This window comes from Gopherus evgoodei, chromosome 14 (assembly GCF_007399415.2).
Source record: "Gopherus evgoodei ecotype Sinaloan lineage chromosome 14, rGopEvg1_v1.p, whole genome shotgun sequence".
NCBI classification, from domain to species: Eukaryota; Metazoa; Chordata; order Testudines; family Testudinidae; genus Gopherus; species Gopherus evgoodei.
The window spans coordinates 1,817,421-1,843,753 of record NC_044335.1 but is presented as its reverse complement, the minus strand read 5'-3'; the positions used below and the strand labels follow the sequence as shown (position 1 = coordinate 1,843,753).

The following is a 26,333-nucleotide window of genomic DNA, read 5'->3' as shown; positions in this document are numbered from 1 at the left end:
GGAAGTTCGAACCCACCAAGGTTCCCATGGATGCCCCAGCATCTCTCCCATTCTTTGGTGTGAGTTACACCAGGACAGTCCAGTCTTACGCCCTCCCTTAGGTCGGGTGTGCTTGATGGCACTTGCAGGCCGCATGTGGGAAGGTTTATGCAGCCCACACCCTTTGCCACCCCAGTACCCCTGGGCTTCAAGCTGGGATTGGGTCTTTTCCCAGCACTCTGGTCTGTGATTCGGGCTCCCTTGGTTAAGAGCCCCCATCTTGGCCTTTGCCAGCTCTGGGCTTGGGCAGCCGCTTCCCACTTTGTGGCCCAGACACAACACCTCTGCCGTCCCCCCTTACATTTTCCAGCTTTTACCATCAGTCCCACTTCCTTGAGGCAGCCCAGCCCCCTCTTCACCTGGGACACCTGTTCCTCCCAGGTCTGGCTAAAGATGCACATGTTATCAGTGTCTGCCAGGGCCAAGTTCTCCATCCCCCTCAGCTTGTCTAGAATCTCCCCAGGCCTAGGCATGGGGTTGGCATCGGACACTGTGATGGCTTTAAGCTTCTGATAGCCCCCATAAAACCAGATCATCCTGTCTCGCTTGGGGATCAGCCCCACGGGTGAGGCCCATGGGCTGTAAAATGGCTGGATCCCATCTAAAGCCAGCATGTCCCTGACCTCTCTCTCCAGGTTCTGGGTTGCTTTCCCAGTGACTCTGAATGGGGAACACCTGATGGGGAGATTGTCTCCCACCTCAGGGAAGAGATCCCCCAGGGGGTCTTCCCCCTTCTTCATCCAATCCTCCCTCTTCAGGTTCAGGGGTCCCCTCACTCTCCTCCCATCCAGCAGCTCGAAAGGGAAGAACCCTGTGGATTCCTGGGGCACCACCAGCTGTCTCCCGATTCCCCCCTGTTCTACTTCCCCTTGGGGAGCCCATTCCCGGTACAGGAATCCCTCCTCCTGCAGGACTCTGTCCCTGCAGCCTTCCCCAAGGGGGGTTGCAGCGCTGTGGCCAGCAAGTTCCCTCAGCTTCTCCAAGGAGGGATCCCTCTGCAGCTCAGTCTGGGATTCAGCGGCTGGGCAGGGAGTGGGACCTGCTCCCTCTCGCTGGCTGGACCTGGGGTCACAGCCCCCCTGAGCCCTGTCCCTGGTAGCTCCCTTCCTGCTGTGTAATCACTTCCCAGCAGCACGTCTGGACCAGGCAAACCGGTTTGGCAGCCGACCTGCCCTGCCCGGGTGTCCCTGCACTCAGCTGGGGTCTCAGCTCCCCCCGTGCTCAGCGCTGCCCTTGCTGTCCCAGTGGGGGCAGGCAGCGAGCTCTCTGCTCTGGTCCCAGCATCAGAGCCAGTGTGAGCCCCCTCTCCGGTGTGCAGGGGGGCGGGGAGCATCTCTCCCTCCCACTCAGCCCCAGGGGGCTGGTTACAGGTAGGCAGGTATCCTGAGCCCAGCAGCCCCTCCCCCCTGCCAGCCAGGTCATTTGCATTTTCACTGACCATTTCCATCCTAGCCAATTGGTTCCCTGGATTTGAATTCAAACCCTCGGCCGTTACAGGAGCGGGGCCTGGATCCTGTTCCATGGGGAGACAGTCACCCCCCAACAGGGCCTCCCAGCCGATATCCTGGAGAACCCCAACTACCAGCCAGCCTGACCCCTCCTGGGTCTGCACAGGGATCTGGGCCATAGGCAGGGCGAGGGGCTTCACCCCAGGGAACTTCACCCAGGTTCCACAGTCCCTCAGCATCTGGGGCTGCACCACCACAGTTCTCTCTGTCCCAGGGTCTTGCCCCTGCAGGCGTGTTTCCCCACTGACCCCTGGGCAGCCCCCTATGTCTCTCTGCTCCACCATCACCAGTCCACGCTGCTGCTGCTTCTCCTGCAGCTTTTCCTCAGGCTCTTGCTTTCTCTCACGGTCCTCTCGCTCTCTCGGGCTCTGCTCCCATCCCATCTGTCTCCAATCTCCTGATGGGGAACCCAATCGTGAAGACCCTCGTCTGATTGGGGACCAGACTCCCGGGGATGCCTGGCTGATGCTCCAGCTGCTCTCAGATCCTCTTGTAGCCCCATCTGGGCCAGGAATCTGCTCCTCAGAGCGGTACTTCTCCTCCAACTGCACGATTAACTGTGCCTTGGTGAATTTCCCCATGCGTAACCCTCTCTTTGTGCACAGGATCACAATGTCCTTCTCAAGGAGATGGTGATAGGCCATCAGTTCACCGTTCCCAAGTGGCTCTGGACTCACAGGCCTGTGTGCTCTTGGCTCCCCCATGGTTTCCAGGAAGAACCCCTGGTGTGCCAGCCCTTCTCGTGATCACCACCTCTTTGCCAGGGTCGAGCTGCAGACTCCTCCGCCCCTGGGACAGCTCGCTGCAATCCCCAGGGGAACCCTGCTACTGCAAAAATCCTTCTCTCTCCCGGGGTCGAGCGGCAAGCTCCTCCGCCCCTGAGACTGCTCGCTGCAGTCCTCAGGGGGACCCCGTTACTCCAACAGTCCTTCTCGCTGGTCACACGCTCCCAGAGGTTAACCGCCCCCTGAAACCGTCCCTCTCTGAGCCTTCAGCACGCCTAGTCCTCATTATCCCTCCTTTGTTTTACTGCTCCCCAATCACTTACTGCAAGCAGCGCTATTCACGGGGTGCAGTACATCCCAGCGCTGCCACCAGTTGTCACGGAGTCACCGGGCGATGCTCTGGAACTGCTCCCCACCAAGCCAGTCAGGACTTTGGGGAACCTCCTCTCCCTTGGAGCAGACTTGTTCAGGGCAAGAAGCTCACACAGCTTCACCTCCTGGGTCTCTCCTTGGAGCATTCAGCATCCTCTGCCCCTCCGTGCGCTTCCCACAGCGAGTCCACCCCAGCGGGGTCCTGGGGAAGCCACTGGGTTCTGCACCCCCACTTTGCAGTCAGACGTGACTCTCAGCCAGCCAGTAAAACAGAGGTTTATTCGATGACAGGAACAGAGTCTAAAACAGAGCTTGTAGATACAGCGAACCGGACCCCTCGGCTGGGTCCATTCTGGGGGGCAGTGAGCCAGACCCCCAGGTCTGCCCTCCACCCTCGACCCCAGCCAGCTCCAGACTCACAACCCCTCCCAGCCCCTCCTCTCTGCTCAGCTCCTTTCCCGGGCCAGGAGGTCACCTGATCCCTTTGTCTCCAACACCTTCAGCTGGCACCTTTGCAGAGGAGGGGCCCAGGCCATCAGTTGCTAGGAGATAGAGTGTCAGGCATTTAGGTGCACTGGCCCTTGGCTCTGCCAGATACTTAAGAACTGCCATGGGGACACTGAGGCACCAATACAGTATTCAGAGAAAACATTAAGAACTTTCCCAGTTCGTCACAGCGTGAAATAGTGGTATTAGCCTTTTAACTAGCATTATCTGATGGTTATGTTTTTGGTGAAGGGTACACAGTGTGCCGAAGTAGAGAACAGTATGAAAGAAGTTGTGAACAAGGCCAAGTCTTTTTTGGAGAACTGTAAGATGAAAACCTCTAGAGCCGTGTCTGGCAGATGGCACCTACCTGCAATCTGTGCCTTTGAAAAATCTTCCTTCTAGTTCCTAGGATCACCAGAAGAAGAAGAATTTTCAAGTGAGCAGGAAAATGAAACAGGTCTCCTCTTATTCACAGGAAGGATGTCCACCTTGAATGCCTTTCATGGTAAAGGAAGTAGCATTGAACTTTAAATATGCCACAGACTATAGGACTTCAAGCTGGTATAAAATCTGAGAGGCAGGAGAATATTTATGGCTACTCTCCAACCTCTAAGCCTTATCTGCAATGTAGATGCACCTCTTGCTAATTAAATTTGTCTGAAGGCATGCTTAAACTCAGGAGTCACTTAGGCTGAAGAACTTTGCCATAAGCATCTCTCACACACTCTGGTCAACATTATGCAAGAACTAATATCACAACTTCTATGTTTTCTCTTTCATACCACCCTCTCTAAAGCGCCTCAACTACCCAGTATCACAAACTCTTATTACCACAGTTCTTGATATAGCATTCTAATTACAGTGTAGTTAGTTAGACAGACATTTCCCGGTGCAACTGGGATTACTTGTTGATTGAATATGTCTCCCAAACCTTCTGCTCCCTCTAAGCAGGAGTGAGCCCATTGGAGTAGAGGGTCTTTGGCATGGTGATGATTTAAGACAATCATACAAAACTGTAGCCTGTAAGCAGTGAAAGGGCGACTGTCAATTTGCCAAGTTCAAATGATACTTCACAGTTGCAGAACTCCTCAAAGTGGGAATTCTCTAGTAGCCACTGCACATGGATCTCACTGCTTTAAACAAAGCAAAGCCTGGGGTGTGCCAGTGCAAAATGCAAGCTCTGAATAAAATAAACCCAGTACCATTCAAGAACACCCTCTTTATTCAAAAATAGATATCTGAGACATTTCAGAATATACTGCTGCCAGAATGGCAGCCTATACTTCTAAATGAATTCCTAGATCAATTCATATACAGATTTAAGCTTTTTTTTTTTTTTTTTTTAAAAGAGACACTTTGGGGAAACTATTTGATGAAGTTGCACCCAGTTCACCAGGCATCCTTTGCCCTTCCCCCTCCCCGTCGATAAAAACCACAAGACCATTTAAATTAAGCAAAATAAAGTAAAACACACACATTTTTTTGGAAAAATCAAAGCATTTCAATTTAAAAAACAAACATACAACTTTCTCACAGAAAATCCGCCCAAAATAGCAGTTTGAGATGCCAACACTCATTTGTCTACATAATTTCTATGACAGTTTTGCTTCATTTTTATCCTGTAATGGTTATGCAGTCAAATTACAGGTCAAGAATAGTTACTGTTTAAATAAAATACAGCCTGGGGTTAACTAAACTGAGCTGGGGCACAATAGAAATGCATCTTTTGGTTTGTGTTTAAGAGTTTGGGATTTTCTTTTGTTTTTTTTGGCAAAAGCAGAGAGGGTAGAACACTTTATGGTTCAAACATTTAGCTATAGGGCTCTCCAATCACATCAATTCATGGAAGAATGTAGTTCTGCCCCCAGGAATTCTCCTCTACAACAAGAGGAAAAACAGATTCCACAGATGGGCAGTAAGGAGGCAAGAATAAAAGGGCCAAAATGAAGTGCAGGAACTTTTCACAAACTAAATGACCAGAAATGCTAGTTTATTGGGTTTCACTGAATGCTGAATTAGCCATTATATTCCCTGTAAAATAAGTTAATGAGCACACAGAACAAGCTTCATATTTCTACAGGTTTCCTCTCACGTCTTTGAAAAGCCCAGCTTAACACCACAATGAGGCACGAACAAAGCACATCCCTCTGCCTTCCTGGTTTCAGCCTCTGTAATACAAAACCTATATTATCCAATCAAGTGTTTCCAGCAGCTTGTGAAGTCTTAGGCCTGGTCTACATGGGCACTTTACAGCACTGCAACGCTCTCACTCAGGGGTGTGAAAAAACAATCCCAAGCACTGCAAGTTTCAGTGCTTTAAAGTTGAAGTGTAGACAGTGCCCCAGTGCTGGGAGTTACTCCACTTGTGGAGTGGGGTTTTTATAGCGCTTGGACAGACAGTGCACCAGCACTGGTGCCACGACTACACAGCCAGCTTAAAGCATTGCTGCACTGCTAGTGAAGACGGGCCCTTAGCAAGAAGTGTTTACATTAAAACAAAAATTGCCAGATTGGAATGGTTTGCAATGAGCAGGCAGGCCTGCTTGCTAAAACTAACACACAAAAATTTAAACCTAACTACATCCATGGTAGTTATACCATTAGCTAGCACGATCATAGAACTAGAATTAGTATTTAAATTTGTTTTTCGATTTTTACTGGGAAAAATCAACTCAATGTGTGATACGAAATTACATACATCCTCCCAATATATACATGCACATGTATATTGATGTATGGCATACATATACATACAGGTCTGTATATGTTGATACATTGTATAAATAAAATATTTATACCACATTTAACTTCAGTCCATCAAATAAAATTCACTTATTTAACCTAAGGAGACAAAATTCATAGAACAAAATTTTTAATATAGCCATTCTCAAGGTCACAAAGCAAGTTACAGTACCTATCTGAGATATCACTAGCTTTATTCCACCACTCCAACCTCTTGGCTAGTTAAATGCCTGTAGCATTTACATTTATATAATACTGAGGGAAAATGTGGTATAAATATAATACAAGGAAGTTGGAATAAAATTCACTTCTACTCATGTCTAGTAACCAGTTCTGCATTGCTCAGCAGAGCTTAAGTTATGAAGTTAACCCTAATTCACAACAACAAGCTGTTCATTTCTATTGCCCATAGCGCGAGTTTCAAGGTATATACATATGCACCATACCAGATAGGAACCACCTTGAGGTCATACCTACAACAGTAACAGCAACTATAGATTTAACAAAAGGTTAACTGTACTGTTGCTCTGTGGACATGTAACCCTGATCCCAGTATGGTACAGTACACACATGCATACACCCCCATAAAGAATGCCAGCCACTCTACTGCTTATAGATTTGAACTAACACAGACAAAACAGATTCAGAAATAATCAGACACTTTCAGAGAGAAAAAACAACATTTCTTTGAAAAAAAACTTTCAAGGTATATGTACATGATTCTTATGACTTCTGTGGGAGTAACAAGTGCTAAGAGCAAACAGAAACTAATCTGAGTAGAGAAAAGGTGAGGAAAAAAGTTTCTTTTCAAAATATATATGGACTCTATACCCACTCCCTTCAGAACATGGACATACATACTCTCCATCTTCCCCTCAACGTGAGCCACTGTACACAGAGAGCACACATGTGCAGCTGGTAGGTTGAAAGTAGGGTCTGTATGTTCGTTCCTATGGTAGATCATTGGAAGACTGGATTTCCAGTCAATACGAGAGTTTTCTTACTTCTGCTGGTACCAAGGGGAAGTAGTAAATGCGGGCACCATTAGTTCTAGTCAGTTGAAAACAGATCACCAGCAGATGGTAAAGGTGCCAGGCCTCCTGTTACATTGGGCAGCAGCGACAGATCTGGAAGGCTCTGGATGTGAGATTTCAACTCCTTGCGGACCTGGGTTACCCGAGCAAGCTTCTGTTTATACTCCTGAGGGGAAGAGACAAGAGAATAAGATTAGAAACAGATTTTTACACGTGATCAGTGCGTACTGTGAGAGAGTTTTCTAGGACCGGTTTCCTGGAGAAGACTGATTGCTAACTCTGAGAACAATAATTAGAGTGTTGTTGTAACCATGGTCAGTCCTAGAATATTAGGAAGACAAGGTTGGTGAGGTAATCACTAGATTTATGGGTTATTATAAAAATCTAACTGATTAACCCCCTTTTTGTCCTATGACTGCAGAGGTGTTAACAGGCCACTCTACCTTGAACGGTCCCTTAGAATACGTGCTAGCTACTTATGCTAAAGAATCTGTTCCACCTTGTATTTAGCTGTGATGCTCAGAGTACTTTTCCCAGACCCAAAGAGCTGTGTGTGGCTCAAAAGCTGGTCTCTCTCACCAACAGAAGTTGGTCCAATAACATATTACCTCACCCACCTGGTCTCAACAACAATTACAGACAGTCTCATAGCTCCCCATCACCTGGGTCCACGTTCACAGCACGTGACTGACAGGAATGCCACAAGCTTTAGCATTCCAGAGCCTGTAATTCTCCTCCTGTTGAGGTGGGGAAGAGTCCCCTAGTGCCTCTGTCAATTATGTCACAGCGTTAGAGCTAAAGGCCAGAAGAGACCATTATATCTTCTAGTTTGACCTCCTGCGTTATCAGAGGCCATCCCCACCACACAGCACTCTAAACCCAACCACCCAAATGAGACCCAAAGGAGATTAGGCTATTGCGTGTCACAGGCAGAGAACGGGAGAAACGGAGGCGCATCAGTGCTCGAGGTCCCCGCAATCGCAGGGAAATTATTTCTCACTAGCAACTAGTAGGGCTCATCAGTTGCTACAGATATAACTACAGGGGACACTTTCTTCAAACGTCATATAAAAAGGTCAAACTGAGAATCTGGATTTCCCTTCAGATTGTTATTGTTATCCTTTCCCCACGTTAAGTCAAACACAGATAGACCCATGTTGGTTTTCGGGCTTACACGAGGCTCAAGCCCTTATGAACATTTTCTACATTTGCCTTCTATACTGACACAAGAGTTCCTGCTCCATCTAGCCTCGTATGTGTGTTTGCCATCTTTCTGCGAGACAGATGCAGCACAGGCGTTCGGCCACACGTGGAGTCCCGTCACGAAGTCACAGACCCCCTAGGCCTGAAGCTGTTATTACTGGTAAGAGGGGTAATAAGCTCCCTGTGACGAACTGGGAAAGTTCTTAATGTTTTCTCTGAATACTGTATTGGTGCCTCAGTGTTCCCATGGCAGTTCTTAAGTATCTGGCAGAGCAATGGCCAGTGCACCTAAATGCCTGACACTCTGTCTCCTAGCAACTGATGGCCTGGGCCCCTCCTCTGCAAAGGTGCCAGCTGAAGGTGTTGGAGACAAAGGGATCAGGTGACCTCCTGGCCCGGGAAAGGGGCTGAGCAGAGAGGAGGGGCTGAGGGAGGGGTTGTTAGTCTGGAGCTGGCTGGGGTCGAGGAGTGGAGGGCAGACCTGGGGGTCTTGCTCACTGCCCCCCAGAATGGACCCAGCCGAGGGGTCCGGTTCGCTGTATCTACAAGCTCTGTTTTAGACCCTGTTCCTGTCATTGAATAAACCTCTGTTTTACTGGCTGGCTAAGAGTCACGTCTGACTGCAAAGTGGGGGTGCAGAACCCGGTGGCTTCCCCAGAACCCCGCTGGGGTGGACTCTCCGTGGAAAGCGCACGGAGGGGCAGAGGATGCTGAATGCTCCAAGGAGAGACCCAGAAGGTGAAGCTGTGTAAGCTTCTTGCCCTAAACAAGTCTGCTCCAAGGTAGAGGAGGCTCCCCAAAGTCCTGACTGGCTTGGTGGGGAGCAGTTCCAGAGCATCGCCCGGTGACTCCGTGACACTCCCAAATAGAAATTATGGCTCTGAAATTTTACCATCTCCTGCATGATGATTTTTATGTTGAAGTCTGGTCCAGTTACCTTTTTAACATGCTGTAGTATGATGGTAGGTTTACAGAAAGCATGTCCCTCCTCAGGTACAACTGAAGGGATTGAAATTATTGACAACTAGATAATTTTCTGAAGGTCAATAGTGTGTCCTTCTAGAGAAAAATGAGATCAACCCCTACAAAGCATATATGTATGAGAGAGGCAAGCCCGTCACTTCCCAGTGCACAGTACTACAATAGTCTTTACTCCATGGACATTTGAAGAATGACATTATGAACAATCTATGTAGATACTCCCTTATGGAACTATAAAAGTAGCCAAGGATAAAGAGAAATCATTACTATTAGCCAGTCAATTTGTGTTATTAGCACTTATCCATAACATATCAGACAACCGATTATTAACCGTAACAGCTGTAGCATTATATTGGCGCATTACCAGTGACTCAGAATTATGCACCACAATCACTAAATGTGAATAAAAATCAGAGGGTCAGAGACTGAAACCACCAACTTAGTCTCTGCTAACTTCAGAAATGTGCAACAGCAACAGAAGAAAGGCAGTATGTAGAAGGAAGAGATACTGCAGAAAGAATTCCTTCCAAGAGCTAGGCAGCCAGGACTGTTCATTCAAAAGTCCAGTAAGTGAATATTTGAGAGTTCTGGGAAGTCATCCCTGAATTCCACAGCCTGAAGATGACCTGAAATAAGGCTGATTCTTCATTGCAGGAAGCCGGGAGGGGAGAAAGGGGATTGATCAGAAGCCCAAAAGCCCAGGAAACCAACTATCATCATGCATCACATTATCCTGTCTAGTAATGACTTTTAGAGAGACTGTCAAAAGCAGACTAACATTCACACCCAAATACAAGTCAACTATCCAATTCAAAAGCTCAGTTAAGATTTAACACATTAACTCTGTAACACGATTCCCATCAGAGCACTTTGCCTACATATAATAGGCTAATAGCATTAAGATGTTATAGTCCAGTATAATAAACCAACCATTACATTGAGCTCCATCCCCATATGTCATAATTTTAAACTGTATTCAAGTGTCTCTCTACCCAATTGCTTATCCTGTATTTTTCAAGTCATCCCTGAAATGTGATATAATTCTATGAGAAACAATGTGACAGTTAAAAAAACCTCAGAGTGCTGAACAGGTTTCCATATAGTCAATTGCAATACTAATTTACTTCTGATTTCTTGTTTAATTAGTAGCAAGAGAAGAACAGTTTACTATGGAATCCTCTCTGAAGAGCAAAGAAAAACTGGGCATTTAATAGTGAATCAGCCTTCTGAAGAGTTTACAACTTTAATTTGAACCCAATTCCCTATTTAGTCCTTACAATGATGGAAATTCTCCCCACCTTCCCCAAATCTCAAAGCAAAGCAAAATATTCCCCACATGATCATGAATGATGAATTTACATTCCTATCAGTTTATTGCTTTGTACTGGAATAGTGAGAACAGAACCGATTGCAATAATGCAAAATATCTCTACACTTGAAGAGGGTGTATGAATGTCTACTGTAAATTTCCAGTACAGACACAAATATGGATTTCCTTTAACATCCTATTTCATATATAAGCGGATTCACCAGGCTAAGGCAGTAACAGATCATTACATCATAAACATGTACACACACAGGATAATAGATTGGAAGGATGGAATTCAAATGAGGCTCTAGTGGCTTCATAAACTGTTAGTGTGCTGCTTAAGAAGCTAGGGAACGGCAGAGGCTCAGGAGGAAATGCACTCTTCAATTTACGGGGGGGCGGAGGGGTTGGTGGGAGGCAAAGGACAGAAAGAGCAGAGACACTGGGGAGGAAGGAGGGCAAAAAAAGTGGACAATGTGGGGAAGAGCCTTCATATGGGGAAAATGAGGCAAGAGAGCTGGGGGATGGACGGACACCGAATGCGTAACAGTGGAAGAGTAAAATGCGAACATAGTATGAAGTTAAAGGCATGAAAAAAAAAACAAAACGAACAAGAGATGGGACCAAAAGTTGAAAGAGGCAATAAAAGCTCTCCAAGGATAGACTTATCAATATATTCATGGTTCTAGATGATATTGCATTTCTCTGGTAGAATATGGGAACCAACACAGGAGAAAGGGAGAATGCAGGGCAACCAAAGCAGTTCTCCTCCCTTCTCTCCCTTATGTCTCAGCAATTACAATCCCAAAAGAAATGCCAAGGCTTACTGCAGGTTTACTCCTGGGGGAATTCTGCGCCAAAAAATTAAAAATTCTGCACATATTTTAAAATTATGCAAATTATGTCAAAACAACACTATATAATCATGCCAGTTTCAATTATTTTGGTAATTTATTTCAAAATACCTGTCAGCAAGTATGTCTGTAATAATACAAACAAAAATTCCCCCAGGAGTAGAGTATATGACAACCCAGTTCCTGTTTCTATGCCCAAGGCCCTGCTGGTGGGTCAGACACTCACACCTGCTAGCCCCAGAGGCCAGCTGTACCCCCCCACCCTCTTCCCCTTACAGTCCAGTCACAGCCCCCCACGGCCCTCACATTCACATCCCCTACCCCCTAGAGGCCAGGGATACAGAGTGAGCCCATGTCCAGACTAACCCGCGGCATCAGCGGGTTAAAATCGATTGCTCGGGGATCGATATATTGCGTCTAGTCTGGACGTGATGTATCGATCCCCGAGCACGCTTACATCGATTCCGGAACTCCATCAACCAGAACAGAGTTCCGGAATCGACATGGAAAGCCGCGGACATCGATGCCACGCCGTCTGGACGGGTGAGTACCTCGATTTTAGAAATTCGACTTCAGCTACGTTATTCACGTAGCTGAAGTTGCGTATCTAAAATCGATTTTAATACCCTAGTCTGGACGTGGCCTGAGAGACAGCGTGATGCTGGGGGCCAGGCTTGCACAGAGTTTCTTACATGCCTCCGCCTCCTTTCTTCAGACATGCTGGGAACTCTCCAGTTCCCTCCCTCCTCACATCCCCCCCAAGCCTTGTCTTCTATTTGTGAGCTGGGCTCTACTGGGTCCAATGGCCCCTCGTGTCAACCAACATCTTTGCAGCCCATTTCTGTGAGGGGGGGGGAGGAGGAAATTCTGTGTGCACAACATTAATTTCTGCAAAATTCTGCATTGCACAATGGTACAGAATTCCCCCAGAAGTATGTGTTGTACCATCCATGCAGAGTTATGGCAAATTGAGTGCTCTGCTTAAGCATGACAAGTTAATTGTTAACATGCAGTAAAAGGAGGGCAGAGCATGAGTGCTCATGTACCTAGAATACAAACAGCAAAGGGGCTTATTGAACTGCATCTGCTCACAGATAGGAGTTGGATACTGCTGCTTCTACAGATAGCTTTCTGCAAAGAACCTGCAGTCTGAAAGTTGTTGCACATGAATCTGCCAGACAGTGATAGATCCAAGCTAGAAAAGGAGGGAGAAAAAGGCTGCGCTCTCTCAGGAATGCTGATGTCCACCAACACAGACAGGAGAGGGCAACAAGAAAGCTTGCTACACTCTCTCAGGCAGGAGAGAAATAAAAAACAGCAAGAGACAAAGCAAAACCAAACGGTATGATTATCCAGAGGAGTGGCAAATTCCATGTGAGGACCAAGGGATGAAGTTAACTACTCTTAAGAAATGAAGAGGTGTGCTTGCAAGATAGAAGTAAATCCACACTTGTTTCTGCCTAGTTGGGAAGAGCAGAGCCCCTCCCTGATCTTTCAGATGCAGGACTACGCTGGAGGGAACAGGAAGAGCATGCTTTAATATTAATGAAAGAAATAAAAAACATTTTATCCAATTAACTGAAAACCAAAACAATCTCATTCCTCCCATCCCAGAAAGATTCTCAGGCCTGTAAATCTTTGGAACGCCTCACTCAGTCAAATCTTATGAGAACATACTCACAAAAAATGTTTGCAAAATGTGCTATTAATGTGGAAGTATGTGCATCTGTTCTGAATGCTGGTGCTGCAGACAAGTATCCACATTGAGATAGAGTTTCTTCTAAGGGCTGACATGGCTATTTGTTCCCAGATATATGGTGCACAGCTTCAAACATTTAACTACATGATGGGGAACATTATTCTTAAGTGTATCCTTATTTGTACGTGTGCACTATTTTGAGATACCCCTCCAACACTCAGTCACATGGGGCAAGTGTTCCTACCTGAAAAGGAACTGGATTTTGAACATGTATCAATGGCAAAATAATTCAGGTCACCCCAACCACCACATCTGTACAATCCTTAGAATATTCTTTGCCTGGGGGCTAAAGGGAGTGATCTACCCCTAACCAATATTATTGCACCTCAGAGCGCCAGCTGTGGAGCAGAACCCCACCATGTGGGGCACTGGACAGACATAAGACAACTGGTCCTACCCTGAAGAGCTTAGAAAGAGGGCTCAGAAACAGATCACAGCCATGAGAAAGACGCTGCACCACAGCAGGTTGAGAGAGACAACCAGGTATCTGAAAGCTTTGCTAGATGATTGAAAGCAAAAGAAGGACCTTCAGGATGCCAGGCAGAACATTGTGCTGTAGATCAAATCCCTCCAGTTAAAGAGCTACCATCCAATTTGGCTGCTGATTGCACTACAGATACTGTATTACCTACTTTCTACTTAACCACGGTCTGCTCTGGGGCCAAGGAGGCAGTGTGCTGATGCAGAAAATGGCAACAAGTGAGAAGAAGGATTGGAAACCACTGATGGAGCAGGAACAGCTGGCAAAGTTGAAGCTGAAGCAACTGACAGGCACAACAAAAGAACAGACCATATCAGCCCAGAAGCGATGGTCTCAAGAGAGTATGTCAATACTTCACTGATTAATCCTTCAAGGCAAGGATGGTGCTCAGTCAGGGCAGGGTGAACCCTTTAACCCTAGTTAAAAGAGCCCTTAGTGTAGGTCTACATTGCAGGTGGAAACATGCCTCTGAGCACAGAGATGCTAGCTCTGCTTGAGCTAGTACGCTACAAATAGCAGGGTGAACATTGCAGCAAGGGCACCAGCTCTGGCTAGCCACCCAAGTTCAGACAGAGGGAGTTGCACAGGCTTGCACTGCAACACCCACACTGCTATTTTTAGCACACTGCCTTGAGAAGAGGTAGCATGAGTCCGTTTACCCAGGATGGGAGGCACACTCCCAGCTGCAGTGTAAACATACCCTTAATGTCTACCCTTAAGCACAATACCGCTCTACCCCGATAGAACGCTGTCCTCGGGAGCCAAAAAATATCTTACCATGTTATAGGTGAAACTATGTTATTTTGAACTTGCTTTGATCCACCGGAGTGCACAGCCCTGCCCCCCTGGAGCGCTGCTTTGCCGTGTTATATCCAAATTTGTGTTATATTAGGTCACATTATATCGGGGTAGAGGTGAATTAAAGTTAAGATCTCCTGTCCTTTTAAAGGTTCTCTGTGGCCAGCTTCAGAAGCCTACGCTGCCTGCTTCAGTTGGTGACTGGAGTGCTCAGTCCTACTTCAAACAGGACATCACTTAGCAGAACGTCACCCCACGTCACATTAGACGTGAACTGCGGGGCACAGTGTGTATTGACAGACCTCTGAACCCGGTCCTTGGCAATACGAGGTCATGGACAAGCCTTAAAAATAAAATCTGAGAAGGGCAACTAAAATGATTAGCGGTTTGGAACGGGTCCCATATGAGGAGAGACTAAAGAGACCAGGACTTTTTAGCTTGGAAAAGAGGAGACTAAGGAGGGATATGACAGAGGTATATAAAATTATAAGTGATGTGGAGAAAACAGATAAGGAAAAGTTATTTACTTATTCCCATAAGAACCAGTGGTCACCAAATGAAATTAATGGGCAGCAGGTTTAAAACAAATAGAAGGAAGTTCTTCTTCACACAGCACACAGTCAGCTTGTGGAACTCCTTGCCTAAGGAGGTTGTGAAGGCTAGGACTATAACAACGTTTAAAAGAGAACTGGATAAATTCATTGAGGTTAAGTCCATTAATGGCTATAAGCCAGAATGGGTAAGGAATGGTGTCCCTAGCCTGTTTGTCAGAGGGTGGAGATGGATGGCAGAAGAGAGATCACTTGATCATTACCTGTTAGGTTCACTTCCTCTGGGGCACCTGGCATTGGACACTGTTGGTAGACAGGATACTGGGCTGGATGGACCTTAGGTCTGACCCAGTCTGGCCGTTCTTATGTTTGTACGAAATGTGCCTAAAAGAAACTGCTGTGCATACAGCTGACTGCCATGGTGCATAGGAGGGGTTCATTGAGACTGACAGCATTTGGCTGTTATTTGCCTTTTATGGTCAGAGCAATGAGAACTGACTCAATATTTGCTGTAGCTAGACCATGAGGATGATGTTGGAAAACACTGGCACTGTGCATTGCGAGTGCCCTTCCTAATCTATGTTCACTTTCAGAATAAAAGTTAGAATTCTAACTCCTCTGTGGCAAAACAACTCCAGAATCAAAAACTTAACACCATTAAGCAGTGTGATCTGACAGGAAAACACTCTTACTACTAAACTGACAAGACAGGAAACCCAGAGTGAAAGCGATTTCTGAGCTTAACTCATTCTGTTGTGCTATAGCATAGGAAATTGCAAACTTTTTCATAGCTGGACCTCATTTTAGTATAGAGATTACACTGGCAACTTCTGACCCAATTTATAGTTATATAAGACCCCTGTATGCAATTACAACAGTTGCTTAGCTGTTATCACTAAAGAAAGATCTTGAAGTCATTGTGGATTGTTCCCTGAAAACATCCATTCAATGTGCAACAGCAGTCAAAAAAGCAAACAGAATGTTGGGAATCATTAAGAAAGGGATAGATCATGAGAGAGAAAATATCATTGCCTCTATATAAATCCATGGTACACCCACATCTTGAACACTGCGTGCAGATGTGGTTGCCCTATCTCGAAAGAGAGATATTGGACTTGGAAAAGGTTCAGAAAAGGGCAAAATTATTAGTGGTATGGAACAGCTGTCATATGAGGAGACATTAATAAGACTGGGAATTTTCAGCTTGGAAAAGAAAGAGGACTAAGGGGGGGATATAGAGGTCTATAAACTCATGACTAAAGTGTTTACTCCTTCTCATAACACAAGAACTAGGGGTCACCAAATGAAATAGGCAGCAGATTTAAAAACAAACAAAAAGGAAGTATATCTTCACACAACACACAGTCAACCTGTGGAAATCTTTGCCAGAGGACATTGTGAAGGCCAAGACGATAACGGGGTTCAAAAGGGAATTAGATACATTCATGGAGGATAGGTCCATCAATGGCTATTAGCCGGGATGGACAGGGATGGTGCCCCATGCCTCTGTTTGCCAGAAGCTGGGAATGGATCACATGATGATTTCCTGTTCTGTTTATTCCCTCTAGGGCACCTGGCATTGGCCACTGTCAGAAGACAGGATACTGGGCTAGATAGACCTTTGGTCTGATCCAGAATGGCCGTTCTTATGCTTACACTACAAAGTGTGTTTATTTTAGCTTTAACGTAATTTATTAGGTGAATTGGAGGAGCTAAATCTCCCCCGATACTCATTTCAAGCACCTCTGTTGTAGCAGGTCATACGTACAAACATCCTTTGCTTGACATTGTTGATTAAAGGATATATCTTCCATCACTATGCATAATATAAGGTGGAAAGTTTCAGCATTAAGAAGAGATCTGCAGGTTTAAATGGCACTAACACTTCAGTTTGTGTTGAATGCCTGAAATAAGAGGGATAATTAAAAAAAAAAAGTTCTAACATTCCCCCTCCCACCACCAATTTGTTTAGCTCCTCTGAAGTCACACCAGACAGCCCAGAATTCAGTGTTCTACAACATCACTGCTCCCACTAACCCACACCAGGATTAATTCTGTCTCTTAAAATAAACCACTGAAAGACCCTTTTAAGTTGCCCTGTTGTGCATAACTTAACTCGGCTTTCATGTTCAGGAAATCAGAATAGTGGGTAATTTTTATCTACATTATGTGTGCTACAGTGCAAAAATGAACTGAAGACAGTTGCAGTCTGAGCTGTGAATATCATCTATTTTGTTAGTTAAATCAGATCATTGGGAATTAACATTAAAAATGACATTTTTATTACTGTATAAAGGAAGGCAGAAGGCTTCACTCAGAATTTTTTGAACATGCATCATTGGCTTAAGAGTAATTATTTGAAAACCGCTAAAGTTGTATAAATAGCCTAATATTCAGAGTTTAAATAGTTTGGCATAAGCTTGCTATGTTTCCATTTTAACAAGTTGATTAAAATTATATAAATATGCATCAGGGATACCGAAAATGTGCAGTATTTACAAAGCAGTCCAATCAATCAATCAATCATTTCTTGGCTATTCTAGCTTGCCACTCAAGTCTGTGTTTAACAAGCTTTTAGAAAGTGGACTCATTAAAATATAAGAGTCACAATGTGACAGTCGTAGAGACACGGTTCCTATAGAAAAAAAGCCAATGTGAAGTTTTGTCGAAAAACAGTTACTGCAACTGATCAATAGCTATTTAAATAGCATATGTTTGTTAGATAAACCCTCCCTTAATGCTTCTACAGCTTTTCAAAAAGACAAAATACTTTGAAGTATATGACCATAAGATTTTCCGCTAGCAGCCTGTTATTCATTATTAATAGGTACAGCTACTAGATGGGTAACTAGCTGGACTCAACATTTTTAGCATAGACTCTTATTACTATTTGTATTACAAAGAACACCTCCAAGAGCTTAATCCTGGCTATTCTGTGCTCAACATCAACCTCTTTCAGGATAACTTCACTGCCACTTAACCAGCTGAGGATCATCCCTTTGGATACAGCATTCATTCCCCTTTGAAATCCAGTCATTTAACTATTCCCTGCTTTTAAAACAGGGAATTTTGGAGTGTTTGGTATTATCACTGCCTTCCCTTTCCTCTGCCCACAATCCCACCTACCCCCACATCCTTTCAGTTGTCCTGTCTGTAGTTTTTAAAGTTGTATTTACTCCCATTCTGCACAGCACCCGTATTGTTTTATAAACAAGTCATTTCCCCTACACATTTGATCAAGAGTGAGCATATCAGCATGCCAAATAAAACTATGAACAGTTAAACAAAGGAGGGGGAAGAGTTCCCCACATCAGTTATAACACCCAGCTTGCTATACAGCAGACTGCGAGAGAGCCTGGCTGCATACAAAAGAGACAAGTTAACCTAATAAGGAAACATCTCAACCCCGATGATAATAAAAAAAAGTTACTTGGTCCCAATAAAGGAGGCCCGCACACATGTACAAATCAAGCAGGAAAAGAAGAAACTAAATATTTAGTGTGCATAATTTATATTTAATTTTCATCCAAACTCAGCTGAGAAGTAGGTGAGAAGTTAGATACACTTAGGGCCTGATCCAGAGACCAACAGAGTAACTTGAAAGACTCCCATTAACTTCAGGGGGCTTTCAACCAAGCACTAAAAAAGTTTTCTCCCTTGAAAAGCAGCTCCTCTGGATTTGCTACAAACAAAGAAGTTTAGATGTGACCTTCCCCACCTCGGGGCCCTACTTCTGACCTCAAGGCTCCAAAAATCACATGGAGCAGAGGGGGCATGCAGACCCAGTATAAAGAAGTAAGGAACAGCGCACTCTCAGGCCACGTCCAGACTATCCGCCGTATCGGCGGGTTAAAAATCGATTGCTCGGGGATCGATATATCGCATCTAATCTAGACGCGATATATCGATCCCCGAGCGCGCTTATATCGATTCCGGAACTCCATCAACCCCAACGGAGTTCCGGAATCGACTCGGAGAGCCGCGGACATCGATCCCGCGCCGTCTGGACGGGTGAGTAATCTGATCTTAGATATTCGACTTCAGCTACGTTATTCACGTAGCTGAAGTTGCGTATCTAAGATCGATCTCCCCCCCTTAGTATGGACCAGCCCTCAGATACATTGTGGGTGAGGTCTGACACCAAGTTAACATTTGAATAGATAGGTTATTTTGAGGATTTCTTTAAAAAGGCCATGCAATTTCCTCCCTGCGGAAAGGTAGATAATATAGCAGAGAGGGAACCAGCTTCCATCTGTCAGATTCTGTGCTCTTCAGTGCAAAACAGGAGAATTCATCTTAATTTTTATATATATAAATAAAATACTAAAAACAAAACACCCCTACCCCCAAAATACATGAAGCAAAGCTGTGTCTCAAGTGGGTTCTCTCACTTCCCACTGTTTTCTGAACAGAACAAGCATCTCTGAATAGATATTCTCTTCAGTCTAACCTGGAGAGAGCAGACAGAACCAAGGAATCAATTTCCCTCTCTCATTTCACAGCAAGATAGCAACAAACTTGACTTTGCAGACAAGTTTCTCTCAAAGAAACAACACACCATTCAGAACCCGAAGGGTAATCATAGCTCCTTTCAGAGCTAAAGCTTACATTTGGTAGATCAGGTTTGCTGGCAGATTGTATTTCCTTATTTAAAGAGTGGGAGAGGGGAAAAAAACAAACAAAAAAAAAACCAGCTTCTTTCCCTCCAGCACCAGTCACTTCAATTTACTAAGCATGTTGCTGCTGCGGCGGCAGCATTTCATGCTCCACAAACTGCTCCTCTTGCTCACCTTTTGCTAGGGCGCCAGGTTATGAAGCTGTCCAGTGTAGCACACGGCACCATTTACAGCCCTGACCGTATTGTTCCTACACCCGGGGGCATTCTCTGCTCCATGCAGAGACAGATACCAATGCCATATGGCATCTAAGCCCACACAGTACTATTGGCCCTGAACGTTATTCAATTTGACTTACAGCAGAAATGGGGCACAGTGTTATGTGCACAATTCCTCTCCGCATGCTAACCACACCTTCTCCAGAGCATAAAGTTCACAACACAAGCACACTTCCAGTCATACATTCACCTTTGTTCAAATATTTTATTGATTTTCATCGCTAGGTGGAAGTGTAGCAATGCATGCATCTCTTTGAAAAATACAGCAACATTACATGGAAATAATTTCATGATCTCTAGATAATTTGGGTTTTTTTAATATCATATTTCACATAACATTTATATGGCAGGAGTGCCTAGAAGTGCCAATCAGGCCAGGGTCCCATTGTGCTGAACACTGTATAAGCAGCATATAGTCATGGCTCACGTGTGCTCTATGGCACAACAGACAAATTCTGCTTCAAACATTACTTTGTTGTATTCCCCACCACCTCCAATAGCTCTCAGTTGGAAATACTCCTTGATACACAGTCAATGATTGATTTCTTCACTGCATTCTCCAGACAGTCCAGTTCTATGGCAGCAATTACTAGATTATCTCAGTGGTCCAGCTCAGAGACTTCTTACTTCATTCAATGCGTGCCAGAGATGGAGAAAACTTGTAGTCTGCTTCAGTGGTCCTCTAGGACTCAACCAGTGCCCTATTCACTAGGCAGCCTAGCTATCTGTGCCTATATGCTTCCTGGATGCAAACAGGACTCCAGTTCTTCTCTACAAAACGGTGAGGAGAGCATGAACTGTAACCCAAATAATTCCCCATTGTGGAGAAAGCGGCAGCTATAGGCAAGTTCATGCAGGGCATGAGTAGCTTGGGAAAATGACAAATTTCATGGTCACACAATCACGGAGTCCATGGAACATTAAGTGAGATGACGGGCGCAGTTCACACCTCTGAACTATTCTTTGAGGCTCTTGGCAGACTCAGACAGTCATTGGTTTACATTCAGGTCACATCGTCAAAAGTTATTTTTGCAACTATAAAGTCACAAAACTTTTAATTGAAAGCGGAGATAATGGATCTCAATGTTCAGCAACAGGTGAATTCTACAGAAAATTTCTTGATTGCAGAATCATGGAATATACAGGGGCCTGGATATAATAAGCAACATACCCTATCCCAAATATTAAACCAAAAAAAAAAAAAAAAAAAAAAAAAGCAAAATCATACAGAGAGGACAAATGAGGAGGAAAGAAAAGAGGGAACAGTGTATAGTATCAACTTTATAAACCAAAGCTACAGCCATGAACACAATTTCACCCTCCTCCAGGTTAGGCTGACTCTTCTGCAAGCAGAGTCATTTTGCTGTTTTGTACCACCTAACCCTGACCTACTGCAGATATTACATATACTTTAGGGATCCATCCTTCCATAGAATCAGAGATGTTCTGATAGTACTTTCACTTATGTGGCTCCATCTATTCAGCTACCTTCACTTTACAATCATCTGGCAACTTGAACATGGAGGCCGTCTCCTTCATTGACTATCTTCCCTATAGTCCTTAGTTTCCAGTTTTATACAGTATAACTGATTAGCTGTTTTTTCTTAGATAGCTATTGTCATTTATTTCAACAGGCATAGCATGCACTTGGCTTCACAGTAGCTAGCCTGTTACCTTAATGTTCAGACACAAAATTTAACTTTGCAGGTTCTGACACAGTTTTTATTCTCAATATGCTTTTATTTGATTAGCATTTCAGTGGGATCTTAGGTGATCAAAAAAATGTCAGTACCAAAGATAAGGAACTTAGATTTGAGTCATCTATTCATCAGCAACAGGGAGCCACTGTAGAATTTCACCCTGTAATTCCTGCATCAAGACCACAAGTTCCAGCTGAGCTAGAGCATCTCTTTTAAGAAAGGAATCCAAAACTCCAGGTGATGGCGAACCCAACCCATCCCTTGATAAAGTGTTCCCATGTAACCCTCAAATATTTGAGCTTAATTTCCAGTCCTCATTTGTACAGCTTCAGCTTCTAGCCAATGGATCTCGTTAAACCTTTCCTAAATTAAAGAGTCTTCTACTATCAGAAATCTTCTCCCCATGTACATATAGACTGATCAAGTCACCTTTTATTCTTTGGTAAACTACACAGATTTAAGAAGTGGGTGAGGTAATAGCTTTTATTGGACCAACTTCTGTTGGCAGGTTTTTCAGAGCATGAATCTTCTGTAGCTCTATGAACCATTTCCAATTTTTCAACAGTCTTTTGGAAGCATTGACAACGGAACTGGACACAGTGTTCTATTAATGGCCTCAACAATGCTGAAGACAGAAATAATACCACCTCCCTACTCCTATTTACACCCCCAAGGACCTCACTAACACCTCTTCACTGAAGCATTGCACTGGGAGCTACTCTAACTGGTTATCCAACCATGGCCAATTCCTTTTCAGAATCACTGTTTAAGACACAGTTCTACAGCATGTGGGGCCTACATTCTTCTCCCCTAGATGTCTGACCCTGATGTCTTTTCTCTCAGACTGAACACCCAGTACTATCTTCCCCCTCAAACCATCAGTTCGTGGGTTTCTTAGTAGTATAGCAGCCTTTGAATTCACTCATGCAAATCTTTGCCACTGCTCACTCATGAATTGTAGTCCCCTTGTCCAACCTCATCTTTTCTAATATATACCTCTACCTCCATATAATGCTGTCCTCGGGAGGCACAAAAAATCTTACCATATTATAGGTGAAACCGCATTATATTGAACTTGCTTTGATCTGCCAAAGTGCGCAGCCCCGCCTGCCTGGAGCACTGCTTTACTGCGTTATATCCGAATTCATGTTATATCGGGGTATGGTGTATCATGTCTTGAAAGGATTTTATGTGACTGAGGACAGTAAGAGCTTTTGGCACCCTGGACTTATTTCAAAATCTCTTGAGTAATAGCCTACTTTGAGTAAATACTCCCATTCAGTGTAAATGATGACATTTGTTTGTAGAATTTGCCATAGTTGATGAAAGGCAGTAGTATTGGACTATTTAAATTAAATAAGAACTCCAGTGTTTAGACAGCAAAAGTTCCCTTCCTAGACACAGGGCTTAGCTATTTTTATTACTATCTCAAAAAAAAAAAAAAAAAAGTTACTTGTGCGTGCAACCCCAGTACCCTGACCATCCACAATGATTTACAATTTTTGATCAGACGGATACTGGCACTTCTCATGACTCGACAGAATAAAATCCTGGTTCATATTACCAACAAGGAGCCTACTTTCTCTCCTCTCAGTCACTTTCAACAGAAAAGCTAATGAAGTAAACAGTCCACCCTGAAACAGAATTTTGCTTTTAAAACACATCTCAGCTGAAAGCAAGGTTTGATTTTGTACACACATACAGCTTGCAATTCAAGATGTTTGGAAAAAGGTCATGATGGAGCACAACATGTCATCGAGAAGTATTAGGAACAGGGTTTTTTAATTTAAATCTGAGTATTTACATGTTGCTAGTTCTTTACTTTCTTATTTTATAGACCTAAATTGATAGAGTGGATGTTTTGTACTTGTTTCTTTAGCATCCTGTTAGAATTTCAAATTTTTCTATTAAGAGATTACACACTTGAAACACCCATCTACGCTGAATGAGATAAACCCAGAGTCTCATTAACATTGAGTTTCTGGTGTTCTCACAGTAACAAACACAAAACTGATAAGCAAATTGCCTGGGCTACACATTTGCAACCAACAAAATTCTCCGATATATTAAACTTCCACAAGTCAGGAAAGCTGAAATGCTTGTCGACTATACCCCAAAGGGTTTGCAGTACAACCTCAACATGACTTGTGCTTCTATGTCACTTTTAACTGCTTAATTTAAGATTCCTAGGGTTTTTAAGTTTTGGCCTGACGGTATACTGCGAGTATGCTGGACGTCTAATTTTTCATTGTTAATGACACAACTGTGTTCTGAACTGAAAGATTTCATGCCATTAAGAGACATTTTTAATAGAATACAGCTTTAGTCCTTAATGTATCAAACTCTTTTGCACTTGCTCAAGTCAAGCATATGATGTCAATGGGATTATTTGTGCGATTTAAATTACGTATCTGCTTAACTGTTTGAAGATCAGTGCCTGAATTTTCATTATTTTGGCCTATAGCAGTTTGCTAACTTTCACATGAGACCTTACCAGAAGTGTCATTTCAAAACAAAAAAACCCACAGCATTTATAAGGTAGTTTATTATAAACTTTGATCTAAAGTTGATATAGCACAAGTTTCCAAATTAGTTTTACGATACCTCAAGCTGATTCAAATCGAAGATTTTTAAAATGCATGCTGAAGCATTCTGCTTTTTATTGTAGGTGCCATTAAAGCAGTTAAGAGATGTATGAGGGGCTCACAATCCCCTTCCTGCAGAAGTGAACTGGCGTTTTATCATGGACTTCAGTGAAAGATGAATCTAACCCAAGGTTTCTGTTGGCATTTTCAGTAAATAAAGTAACCAATGCCAGAACGCAGTTTTTATGGCTTCTTTTGTACTCATGAGAGCTAAAGTGCTTTACAATGAACCAACTATGGGAAAACCACAATAAACTCAACTCTCAGATCACCTTCTGGAGATCAAATACATTTGCTAGATGGGATAGTTAAAGCCTAGCAACCTTTAGATTTTTGAACGCAACAGTCTTAAATCTTCTGGCTGATTTTAACTCTGGATCAATAATGTACAGTATGTACTCAAGTTACTATGTACAGACATAGGATGAAAACCTATGGCCCAAACGGAGTACAAGTTAAATAGTACTGCCTAACGTTCCAGGAGAGAAGACAAGTTGTGATGGAAAGAGGGCACACGAAGGGTTGAACTGCTCTACAATCCAGTCTCTTTCTAGAAGACTATGTCCTCTGTAACTCTCGGCCCACCCAACAGCAGCTGCTGCTAAAAAGCATCTGACAGTGTAGAGGAAGCCCATAATGTGTCGCCCAGGGGCAGTTCAACAGATGGCAGAGTGACACACAACCAGAATCATTAAACTGCCATACTAGTCCCACAACGCAGTGCTTAAAACACTTCCTCAGTAAAAGAGGAATATTGCAGATAAATGACTGTCTGCTGTTCCCCATGTACTCACTCTAGGGCTTCTGGTCATTACTGAGATCCAGTCAGAACAGTTTTTTTGTACAGCAGTTTCTTGCCCTCCAAGTTCAAGCTGGCTATGGCATGAAGTCTGAGTTGTCATCTTTCTACATCACCACCACATCACCTGTTTCTTCATATACGCACTACACGTAAAGGCAGTTAAGAGCACCACCATTTTTTGGTTAAGCAGGGATGGCAATACTAAAAAACGCATTTGACAAGTGATCTCAGCAAACAGGACCTTCAAGCCAGACAAGCAGCAACCAACTATACACAAAATATACAAAAAGCATCAGATACTTGCAGGAAGGAGTAATGTTGGATTTCTTTTTGGGAAAGTGTTTTCATTCAAAAGCAAACCCTGAAATGAACCAGGACTGAACATCAAAAATGTTGGATGATAAAACAATCTTTCTTGAAAAATAGATTTAAGTTCTAGAGCTTCTTTCTCCATCTACTGTTGTGCTGGACATCTGAGTTCAGCAGTTCACAGTTTTTAATTTATTTATTTACAGGAAAAAAAAATTCCTCAGGCCTGTTTTCTTCCAACAGCAAAGTGCTCCAGGGAGCATTAAATTGCTACATTACCTCATATCATTCTCATTTAAAAAGAAAAAATGTTTCAGTTTGAAGGCAAGTATGTGTGTTTGGTAGGAGGATAAGGTTTCAGCATTGTTCTGAGCAGTACTCACGTCTAACTTTTTCTCTTTCTCTGTCAATACATCCTTCTGGTTCTGGGTATACTCAATCAGCATGCGTGCCAGCTGGCGTCGGTCTTCCAACTCTGCTGCCAGCCGCCCATTATACTCTGCTAGTAACAAACATGCTTCATCCACCGTTTTCGAAAGACGTTCTGCTGCCTCTTTGTCTACATGCAAAGGTGGTAAAAAATGTACATGGACTCAGTTAAAAACCTTTTATGCTTTGAAAAAAGGCTCTGATTCAACAACCACATGCACAATAACATTTTATTCACAAGAGTTATCCAGGGTTTATAAGAAAATGAGTTGTAATCAAGAGATTTAAGGGGCACTCAAAAATTGCTAGGACTCTAAATCTGAAAACGGAAGAAGATTTTAAAACAGAACCAGCTGGTCACATTTTTAGTCTTGCAGTTCTAACAGTGAGGTTTGATCTACACTTAAAAACTAGCTCAACCTAGCTACATCACTCAGGGCTGCGAAATAATTCATACCCTGAGTGCCATAGTTAGGTTGACCTAACCCCTAGTGTAGATGCTGCTATGTTGAGAAGATTTTTTTTTTCTGTCAACTACACTACCGCCTCCTGCAGAGGATGATTAACTACACTAATGGGAAAAACCCCTTCCGTTGCTGAAGGAAGAGTCTACACTACAGAGCCATAGTGGTACAGCTGCAGCGCCAGAGCTGTGCCACTGTTGCAATTGTGCTAACACTCCCTCAGAAGTTGTTTTTGTGGATCTCGT

The 26,333-nt window shown here is 43.8% G+C and overlaps 1 protein-coding gene across 1 annotated transcript in view; it reads right to left on the bottom strand.

The window, feature by feature from the left end:
- Positions 1-4,337: 4,337 nt before the first annotated feature.
- RPRD1B (regulation of nuclear pre-mRNA domain containing 1B) overlaps positions 4,338-26,333 on the bottom strand; it is a 48,539-nt gene continuing 26,543 nt past the window's right edge. Inside the window, 2 exon segments of the mRNA XM_030533830.1 lie at positions 4,338-7,075; positions 25,579-25,754. Coding sequence (XP_030389690.1) covers positions 6,926-7,075; positions 25,579-25,754 — 326 coding nt within the window. The 3' untranslated portion in view covers positions 4,338-6,925.